We start from the raw sequence: 11,214 nt of genomic DNA on the forward strand, positions 1-11,214 counted from the left end.
GTACAAGTCGTACTCCGTGCGAGCGACGATTTTGAGCGACGCCTCCCCGGTGTTGCCGGCATGAGGGCTGCAGTCACGCGTGACGCGTGCTTTAGTAATTTACGTTGATGTATTTTACTATAAAAAGTAGCATGAAATATTTCCGGAGGTCTTGCAGTACGTTCTTATCCTTGCACGTATAAAAATTGAATCATTTGCTCGTTCCGCGCGACAATCGGTAGTATTTGAGCGATGTATGTACATCCAGTTCCGCCTTCGCGCTATTGGCTAGTCGCTCATAGCACTTCTGGGCGACGAGCGACGATTTCTAGATTTCCAGAACCGAGCCATCTGTTCAAGCGACGGCCCGTTTTGTCGCTCGAAGCCGTCGCTCGTCACCGTCGCGCACTAAATCGCTCTCACAGTGTTTATCCCTAAGACTGAACTGTTTTTGCTCATGTTGAAATGGTGTGATTATAGGTCTGGTTTTGTCTCCTGTTGCGGTTTTCGTGCACGGTGCGAAACTGAAAGGATGCTTATGGGCTACAAACTCGGTGAATTGTCGAGCAGCTAGTTACGCATCGGCATCGAATATAACGGCTGCTGTATGGAATTACAATTGCAGGGGCGCTTTGCATACGCTTATTGTTTTGGACATGCCTGTGCATTTGCTAATATGAGTTGGCGTGTCAGAGTTATGTCATATGAACAGCTAAATCAGCCTTCCTCTGGGGGTTACAAGCGTAATGTGTGCATTTTGCTATAGCATGGCAGATCAAGATGTGTTTATCGCTTGAATATTTTTAGTAGAGAAATAAAATATCAAAATAAAATGTTGCTTTAATTCCCTGTTACCAGTCTGTGGTACACAGAACAATAGGTTGGTGTAATAAACTAATAACTGCGGTTTAACTGCAACTTTTACATGCCTACAAGAATCTAAAATGCTAGATTTCAAACTGCAGCAGTAGTCGGGTCTGTCAAAAATGAACTCCACTGCGCACCTCATGCATGAAAATAAGTTCATGCCTTTTAGCAAGCTTAGATGCAGGCCGCAGTGAACTTGTTAGTATTGAAATGTGGGTAAGCTTGCCATAACAAGCCTTGTTGCCCTTTTTTATAGGCACACATACATCCATTGAGCTGAAGGACAATATTTTCATCCCTACTGAGCATCATGTTTGCAGCTATAATCCTCAAATTATGGCTTCAGCAGTGGCACAACCAGGGATGGTGCGGGGTGGGGGGCACACTGGGCACGTGTTTAGGATGTGTCACAAGTGGTGTTTGCGATACACCAGACTCATGACAGACCTATGACGTCTGAAAATGACCAATATTCTATTCATTAGCAGGAGTATTCTAACATTCATGAAAAACAAGGATGAACTGTGGTTTATTTGTTTTTTTGCTTAAATCTAAAAATTGAAGTTAGTTTAGCAGTTGACTGTTGCAGTCATTTGGATGTTTTGCATGCATTTCACTAGGAAGACTAAGAGCTAAGACTTTTTTATTGCCATGGCCTTGACTGTCTTGATGTTGTTTTGCACCATGCCCTTGTGTTGACTTTTGCATACGATATTTTTCAGGCACCCGCTTTATATAACGCTAGAAGGCAGCTGCAAGGACACGAGGATGTGAAAGAGCCAGTGCAGCGCGACTTCACGTAGTGCAGAGGAGCCAATGCCAAAAAATCAAAATACATTGGCATGTTATTTGGACAAGAAAACTAGTATGTGGGTATATTGGGTGTACCATTTGACCAAATGTCAACAAAATCAAGATACAGTATGTTACACGAAGATGAAAATTCTCACGTGCTCCAGGCAGTCATCTTAACATGGTATATTTATGTAATGTCTCTGATTGGAAAGTCAAATCAAGTATGCTCTCTGGAGACAAACACATAGCAGCAAGTGTCATTGAAAAGTTAAAAATGTGTTTGAAGAAAGCTGATTAGTTCTGAGAAGTGACTGCTTTTTGTCTTGCCTCTCAACAGATATATCCATGTGATAAAAAAATAGTGGTACAATGAAATTGCATATTTGCTTAGCGACATGATACATACTTGCAATGAGCACGGTGCCTGTGTTTACTATAAAAAGCAACAGCCCATGCTTGGTTAGGTTAGGCCCACTACAACATGCAGGCATGGGTGATTGGCGCTTTTTTTATTTCTGTGTCGTGAGGCACAGAACGAATCAATGAAGACAAGTGGCTCTCCGCTATCAAGAGCCCCGATGCCGGGGCGCAACTATGGGCTGTCCAGAGGGCCCACGATGCGGCGGTCGGGCAAGGCCTGACTGTCCCAACGTGGGAGCGGCCCGCAGCGCGCTGAGTCGCGTACCTCAGGACCTTATTAAAGTTCTGCATCCATCCATCCATCGTGAGGTTTATTGACGTGCGTATAGGTGCAGTGGCACGCAGTATGGCTAGTACAAAAAAGGGGGGGGGGCAGATATTTGTAGCTCACTGTACACGACACAGGGCAAAGGAAATCCGTGTTCAGTAACTATGTTAAATTCCATGTACGTAAATTTTACAACGCTACTCGTTCGAAGCGCGCACAGGTGCATATCGAAGAAAAGTTTCCAGGGTAGATAATTTAGTTCGTAATTTACACTAATTTTGCTCGAACCACGAGACATAATTTGAATATACTGCACGGAAAAACCTAGAACGAATTAAATTGTGTGTCAGCTTCGTGTGTATACATATAGTCTTTCCTATGCATTAGGTTTTTTGCGTAATGCATTAACCGTTGACAGCCTATCTTATGATGTGTACTCTGTTTACATTACAGTTATTTATTAGTTTACTCGTTTGTTTTGCGACTGATGAAATGCCGGCATATATATATTTTCAACATTTGACATAACCCTGTATGTTTTGCAGGGACAACCCAGGACGTGCATTTCTCAGCACCCAGTCAGCTGCCAAAAGTGACTCAAACACAGGCCACCAGTAAGTGGACATCAGTTGCAATTTCACATTATGCAGTTGGCGGCTGCCTTGTACGGAGGCTTTATTTTTTTTAATGAGATGGTGATGTCGTTCTAATGTACATTTTGACCACAAAGGTGCGATCATGTCTCACAGAGGCATATATGGTTGCTATTCTCTGCGAGGGACGTGTTCTCGTGTTCGTGAAGCATTTGTGTTTGGCAGTATTGTCGCCCAATGAGTCGGATATAAACACTAACTCGCCACTGCCGGCAAGTAGTTGCGAGAAACGCATTATGACGCTGTAAAGTTATTTCATTAATTCGAAGGAAAGTTTTGCAGCAGGAAAAAAGGTTGCTATTCCAGGTAAACATGTCTTTTTCTCACAGGTTATTTAGCCAAACTGTGGATGCATGAAATTCGTAACTTATGAATAGATTTTAATTTATTCTTTAGTAATGCTTCTAAAAGAGACTAGAAATAGCATGTGACTACCTCTGCAATCAGCAGACCATACATTTACAGTCATAAGTGGCAGTTCCATGCAGTCTGGCACTTTATATAACCTTTCCTTTCAGCAACATTGGAACTGGTGGCTGCGTTTTCAGAAGGAGAAGTGCACTTGACACTGTATATGAATGTGTGAATTCGGTTTTCTTTGTATGTGTCGGCTCACTGACAAACAGTGCAAAAATCTGTTGTACCATGAGCCTGACGACGCCTTCTGCTGCTACAAATGCGGCACTTCGTATTTTATAGTACTGCATGACATTTAAATCAAAGCTACCACATAAAATGATCAAGAAAACTAACCGCTGTTATAGCTGTTTTCCTCAAAGAACGCTTGTCCTTTATGGGCTGTGTTAATCTGAGCTCTCCACCGATGTTTCAGTAGTATTATCCCTTAGTGAGTGAGAGATTGGGGGCAATTAATCGTGTTAGTGTTTAAGTGGTGTCCTAATTATGTGCATTTGTTCCAACAAAGTTGTCTAGATTACTGTATTGTGTAGTGTAAAGCTTATGAAACCATCAGCAACTACTGAGTTGCTGACACGCATATGGATTTGTCACTATACAGGTGGAACTCGGCTGTACCACTGCAGTGCTGCGGAAATTGCCTTCACCAGCGGCTTTGCAACAGCTGTTTCGCAGCATGTCGGTATGTGTTAATTTATAATTATGTTGGGATGGGCTAGTATTATGGACCACTGCTACTCTGTATTGTGACAGATCCATATGATTAGGGATGTAATGGGCACAGCGAAAACCTTTGAATTTTTTACTATGGTACATAACCAGGCTCTCCTTTTCGTCACTGGAGCAGGAGAGAAGGGCATGCAGGCACTCCTGAATGTACATATATTTCAAAACATGAGAGACATATACACGCACACACACACACATACACAATTAAACTAAAGGCAGGGACGTTCCATCTTTCATCTTGAATTGAATTGTGCAGCGCAAAAATACAACCCAGACCACAGAGAAGCACACATGTTAACAGGTTTGATACACACGTTAGTTCAACAGATTTGATATTTCAAGTGTGCTATTTTACACAAGGGGGAAGGGAAAGGGGAGAAAATCTGCAAAAAAAGTGGAGTGGAAAAAAAGGAATCGTGCCAAAAAGCATGAGAAGCATCGCTCAGCCAGGATCACCAGCAGGACATCTAAAAAGCACGCTGATAAAATTACATACAGGACAACCTTACGTATAGTTTGTTTCAATCAACTCAGATCACATGCAGCCATTACTGCAGTCAAGTTGTTTCCTTATGTCATATGAGGGAATGATGTAGGCCCAAAAAACTGTTTAGAGCTGAAGGATTATGTTCCATTCTAGCCTCATTGCCTGCTTTTTATCATATTGTTATCAGCTGCTTATGTTAGGGACAAAAAGTAAGAGTACGAACTGTTTCCCGATTCGCCATTCCACACAACATGTCTTTGTGACTATATGTACATGCAGATGATCCATAGTTGAAAAATATTCAGTACAGTAGAATCTCATTACAAGATGCACTTGGTTGTAAGAGACATCTGAAAATGGTTTGGTTGGTTTTCCGATGTTTGCCACGTTAACAATACTGTATACAAGAGACACCTTTGTTACTAAGGGTGACTTTTTAAGTATTCACTACTTCGAAGGGACACAACCCAAACACATTCACTTTGTGCACCTTGTGTGCTCCGAAGGGCGTAAAGATCACGCAATCCTTACACAAGTCAATCGCGCACGTCTCTTTTAGCATGAACCAGAAAAGGAGGGCAACGAGGACAGTGCAGGGCAGAAAGTGTCGGGAGTTGAAGCTGACTAGCGCCTAAGAGCACCTCAAAGGTACTGCGAGCAACAAGGCTTGCAAAGTGAAGTGTTTAAATTCCAGAAGTTGGGAAGGAAGCTAACACAATCTACAGTCACTAAAAAGCTGTGAATGTCTTCTTTAAAGGGCCCCTAAACCACCGAGGTTGAAATTTAGTTGCGGTGTTGCAGTTCTACACAATAAGGCAATGAACAGGTAGCCACGAGAATTTTTCGAAATGGTGCAGTAATAGTGGAGCTACGTGTGTTTGATTATCGAAAAGTAGTCCCCACTCATTTTACTCTTTCATCTGGTACACGCCATATGGACAGTATCGTCTTTTCCTTGCCTAGTACACCTCCAAATGTTACGGGACAGGCCAACACCAACGAGCTCTGTTGCTGCCGCGCTGGCCCGTCGTCCTGCGAGGGGTGGCGCTAATACAACGGAACTGTATGGTGACTCGTGTTGAAGAGCCTCATAGGGAGACCCTTCTGTTGACGTTTCTGTTCTTTGCCCCCATTGGCTGCCCACAATGGCATCGCGTGCAACGCGACGAGGAAGAAGGAGTGTGTGTATTTGCTTGCAGGCCTTGCCGTCAGTCGTACACTTTCGTTCGACCAATTGACAGCACCGGAAACTGATGACATCATTAGAGACAGCCTGGTGACGTCAGGACAAACTGGGGGGTGCAGGATAGGTCCAGAGAGGCGCACGGGGTCATTTTCTTCATATTGTGGTGCTCCGGCAGTGCTACGCACTCTGGCATTTGGCTTCGTCGATCGTGACGGCATTCTGATTTCGATACGCGTGTTTACTTGAAATGTTCAAAAAATGTCGAGAAGTGGTTTAGGGGCCCTTTAAGCCACCCTGAGCATTTATTCCTTCAGATATATCAAAACATACTTTAGTGATGATGCATAATAAAGTGATCTAGTCTGGCTCCTCAGTGTCTCAAAATTTTTGGTATCGAGAGACATGTTTCCCGTGCCTCTTGAATATCTTCTGATGAGGCTTTACTGTAATATACACAAACAATTGTGTAACTCCTCCTGCAAGTATTATTCATTAAGCCCGGTCACTAATGTGCAAAGCTTGTGGTTAAGTCTTGATGTCCGTACTTTTTAGAGCTATGTTTATTAATTCATGCTGTTCTTATTGGTTCTTCGATGCAGGAGACAATGCCTACGAAATTATTGGCCCTGATCATGAGAGCCCTCAAGGGGCAAACAACATCTCTGTTGCAGAAGTGAGCCCGATACCACTTGGAAGTTACCATGACAGATGACACAGCAGCAATAGATACAGAGACTGCCATGTCTACTGCAGCTGCAACAGTGTACGAGGCAAGCAGCAGCGCGTCAGCATCAGCAGCAGTGTCAGAAGGAACCACACCAGGCCTGGTAGAGCAACGTGTGTGCTATCACTGACTATTTTTGTAGTGGATACAACTCATTTGCTCAACATACAAAAGCTTTTCACCACGACTGTGAGCCAGTGTTATTGTGCAGCAAGTGCAAGACTAAGTTAGGTGTTATAACACAGTACAAGCATCACTTTAATATATGCAAATGCAAACATATTACAGTTGTTGCCTCCCCAGCCAGCCCACATAGTGACAACAATGTGGAACACATGGTGGGACACACCTCTCCCCCATTACAAGATAGTAGAGACTGTCAGTGCTGTTGCTAGATTGACTGGTCTTTGTAGGCAACTAGAAGGACAACACAGGTGTCATAAGATTGTTGTTGATGTTGTTGTTGAAGAGGTAAAAAAGAAGTTTGATGCAGCTGAAGTGCCAACTGATATTGAGCAAATCAAAAGCAACCACCTGAGAAAGCAACACTATCGAAATTTGGGTATCTATGTGCCGCCAACTCTGGTAAGAATGGCATAGGACAGAAGTGTGATGAAAATCACACAGACACTGCTGTTGCTTCACTGGCCACAGTGAGCAGCGACTTGTAGGGCAAGAGAGTCAACTGAAACTAACATTATGATATAGTGTCATGCTCCCATGTGACCACTTTTCAAGTTATTTTGCAAGATACAGCTCAACCTCCAGAAACGAGACTGCAACTTGTCTGTAAAAAAGCTTTCAAAAAAAATTTTTCATAACACTATTAACATAGCAGTATCTTTTTTTGTGTGTCGGTTCGAGGTTCCCGGCTGTCCATTAATGCAAAAATTGAGGAAAAAAAGAACATGTGTCGTACTTACACCTTTTTAACAAGTACGAGGGGGACAGAACTTGTCTAGTCATGCAGCTTCATCATACTATCAAGTTTTTAAATGCCTTTTATAATTATTATTACCAGTTATATCTGAGTGCATTGTATGCATGTAGCAGGTGTAAAATCAGGTCAGTTGGATCAGATGCCTTATCTGCAAGCGAGCCCTATATTCAAGAAATTTGAATTAAAATGGTTACGTTAGAGACGCAGTCTTTCAGCACTTTATTGCCTGTGGTTTAAGCATTGCTCAATACTTTTGTGGGTGGCAATTTCAACCGGCACAGCACTGCGCTTTGCCACAGTCACATTTGTCTTCAAAGCGGTGTTTACCATTTGTGTTGATCTGTTTGTGTATGCATAGAGCAAGTTTTTAATTTATATTTTTCTGCATTCTTGTGCTTGCACTAAGCTTGTATAAGGCAGTTACAAAATGTGCGTCACTATAACGAACTGTTCTGTTGAGCTTACACTTGCAAATAATCGTGTTCAGATGGCCGCACTTCTATGCGGGTGCACCGCTAGCTTTGTGTATGTTCTCATGTTTGTATAAAGCTTATATAAGCTAGTTAGAAAATGTATGTCACTAAGCATTGTGATATTCTTTGAAGAACTGCTTGGTTGGTTTTACACTTGTGAATTAGTATTGAGGCGGTGGTATGCCCACTGCTAGCTTTCTGTGTCCTCACGTGTTTGTATTAAGTTTCTACAAGGGAGTTACAGCATGTACGTCACTAAGCACTGTGATATTTTTTAAAGAACTGCTTTGTTGGTTTTACACCTGTGAGTAATAGTACTCGGCTGGCACTAGTCGTGTAGGTACACAGGCACCATTTGTATACATTATGCTCATGTAAAGCAGTTACAAAGTGTATGTCACTAATTACTGTGATATTTGTTGAATTGCTGTGATGGTTTTACACATGTGAATAATAGTGGTCAGGACACAGTACTTGCGGTGTATAGTTGAATTTATACACTGCCAAGACATGGGCTGTATACGTACCAAAAGAAATGTATGTCATTATATTGTTGTGATTATTACTGTTTGGATTTTATGAAACTGTAATAAAATTGTTTCCTGTATCTATTGAGGTATGGCAATTTGTCATGCAACCAAACTGAGGACCTGAACTTGTGCATACAAATAAACAGCTAATTTAAGAGTATACTGCTCATATTCTGCTAAACCAGTTTAACAAATCTTGTACTACAATGCTGGAAAAATGACAGAGCTGACTCGGATGTACAGAAAAAGTTCTGCACTGGCTGAAGGACTGCCCCACACTGGAGTTCGTAATGTTGCGTTTATTGGAGTAGAACAGAAAGTGCACTTCTATTAAAAATGCGACAGTCGGTGCAGAAACATAAGGCAGACGAGCGGATGTGGCACATTTTTTTCAGGGCCCTCCATGCCTACTACTGCATTTCTAGTCTTCCTGTGCTCTGCGTATAAGCCCCTGTTCAGCCAAGGTTTTTACTCCATGACAGTTGTTCTACTGGGTTCTTAGCAATATTGAAGAAAAAAATTCAATGGTTTTCAAGGACTTTCGAGGCCCCGACACAGTAACTTCAAGGACCTCGTGCAATCTGTGTAGTAGTTTGGACAGGCAATAACTTGTTCAAGAACACCGTTTAACTTTAATGCAAACAAAAGAAAACAAAACAAATCGCATTTCAGTGATTTCAAACATTTGAAAGACTTCTAATTTGCCTTTCTCCGCCCACCACTAAACGCACACAAGGAAGCATTTCAAGAAAGCACTCAAAGTTTTTTCTGCAATAGCACAATTAACTACTTGGACCTGCAACATTTGCAGTTTTTGAATACTGTTTGGTTTGACAGTGTATGTGATGTCATCTGTTGCCTCAGCTTTTTCCACCATCAAATAAGCAATAGTCATTTCTAATTTCTTTTTATTGTGTCTGTCGCTCTCAATTTACTCTTCACGGCTTCTCTTCGAATGCCTCAACTGTTGAGCTTCCTGCTTCTGCTCCTCCAAGCACATTTGTCGCCAGTTCCATGTGCATAAAACTGGTATCTGCAGCTCCTCTGTAATTTCAACTTTAAGGATGTCGCTTTCCTTCTATTACCTCCAGAGACAATTTTCTGTGACATGCGAAAGAGTGTCACAGAAGGGAAAAAAAGCGCTTGGCAATGTCTGCTAAGTCTAGCCAAGTGTACAAGTTTAAGGACTTTCCAGTACTTCTAAAAATTCAAGGGTTTTCAGTGCCTTGAAAATGGCATTTTAGAAATAAAGGATTTTCAAGGATCGCTACAAACCCTGGATTCTAGCACCTAAATAATTTTACAAGCTTATTTTGGCATGGAGTTTGGAAATTCATGCTTTCTAGCTAACGCTGCACTATCTCTGTACAGTGAAGCCACGAGAGCGCAACTATTTTGGAGTAAAGAAAAATACTGAAAGCTTTTAATACCACTCTTCTTTTTTTCTATGGAGCTTCGTATTGCCTAGCTAAGTTTACGAATGTGCCTGGTTTTGGCGGGCGTTTCTTCGACATTTTCTGGAAGAAGCAGATGTCTAGCCCCCGTATTCAGAAATGTATCTTAATACAAAGCTCATGCTTGACTTGATATAAACGACGCCTGGTGCGAACGTCCCCCAAGGCGCTCACTGTCTTTCTTTTGGTGCGTTCACGACTTGCGTCGTTTAGATCAAGTCAAGCATGGGCTTCAAGTTATGATGCATTTCTGCATATGGGGGTAAGCGTGCACAATTCCGGGCAACGCACTGTGCCATTGACACTGAGAGAAAACGGGGAAAACAGAGTTAACCACTTATGCTCCTAAACTTTCGCGTACCTGTGGTGTGCGTGTATCGTGGAAGAAGAAACAGCGCAAACACAAGGACGAAAAAAAGCATCAACCACACCAGCGCTTCGTGGTGTGGCATGTTTTTGCGCCGTCCTTGTGTTGCGCTGTTTCTTCTAAAATGCTCAACCCACTAGCCGGCAAGTCCATCCTGTGCATATATAAATTGAACACACGCATGAGTATAGATGCTCTTCGAAGCTTTTAGAACGAGCACTGCCACAGGATACGAGCAGTGCACGCGTAACAAGTGGACACATTTGTCATTTAAACATGCGTGCCGCTGCATTTGACGCGGCTATCGGCATAAGCAGTCTCCAAATGCTGGAATGCATGCGCTTCAAAACGCTAACGATCCGCTGCTAATGTAGGACAACAGCTCACAGCGGACTGAACCAAACTCTAAACTAATGCACTTGAAAAGAACGCCTACACGGCAGCGTGAGGCACGTCGAAATGCCTGGTACTGGCGTCGCAGTTGCTCACCAGTATACGCGCGAATTAAATTCACATACGTGGATGGTTGGCGCAATACTTTGTATCCGCGTATTTTGGAGAACATGGACTGGAGAAGCACTCGATCATGAGCTGAACGGCACATTTGTTATTTTCCTGCGGTGACGACAAGCCGTGAATAGTTCTCACGTTGTCGTCTACGTTGTCTTCCTTCGTTAGTCGTAGCAAGGAATGGAAATGATGCAAACGCACACGTATTCCAGTACACAACAGCACAGCACACTGCAGAGAAACCCCACCCACCACAGCAGATTCATCAAATACGTTTGGTATATATATAACCTCTAAAAGAACACGACTGGGCGTGGCGGCGCTGTGGTGTAATGGTTATGATGCGTGTCTTGAATTGTACAAATGCGAGTGTACGCGGGTTCGAATTCACATGGTGTATAGAGCTTTGTGATTC

General features: G+C 42.6%; 1 protein-coding gene across 1 annotated transcript; it reads left to right on the top strand.

The window, feature by feature from the left end:
* Nucleotides 1–1,582: 1,582 nt before the first annotated feature.
* On the top strand, nt 1,583–8,282 carry LOC140213794 (uncharacterized). The gene is made up of 4 exons (XM_072285117.1): nt 1,583–1,711; nt 2,875–2,943; nt 4,001–4,081; nt 6,401–8,282. The coding sequence occupies exons 1-4, from the start codon at nt 1,663–1,665 to the stop codon at nt 6,511–6,513; spliced, it is 312 nt and encodes a 103-aa protein (XP_072141218.1). The 5' UTR covers nt 1,583–1,662; the 3' UTR covers nt 6,514–8,282.
* The last annotated feature ends 2,932 nt before the right edge of the window (nt 8,283–11,214 follow it).

The sequence above is a fragment of the Dermacentor andersoni genome, chromosome 10 (assembly GCF_023375885.2).
Source record: "Dermacentor andersoni chromosome 10, qqDerAnde1_hic_scaffold, whole genome shotgun sequence".
Taxonomy (NCBI): Eukaryota; Metazoa; Arthropoda; class Arachnida; order Ixodida; family Ixodidae; genus Dermacentor; species Dermacentor andersoni.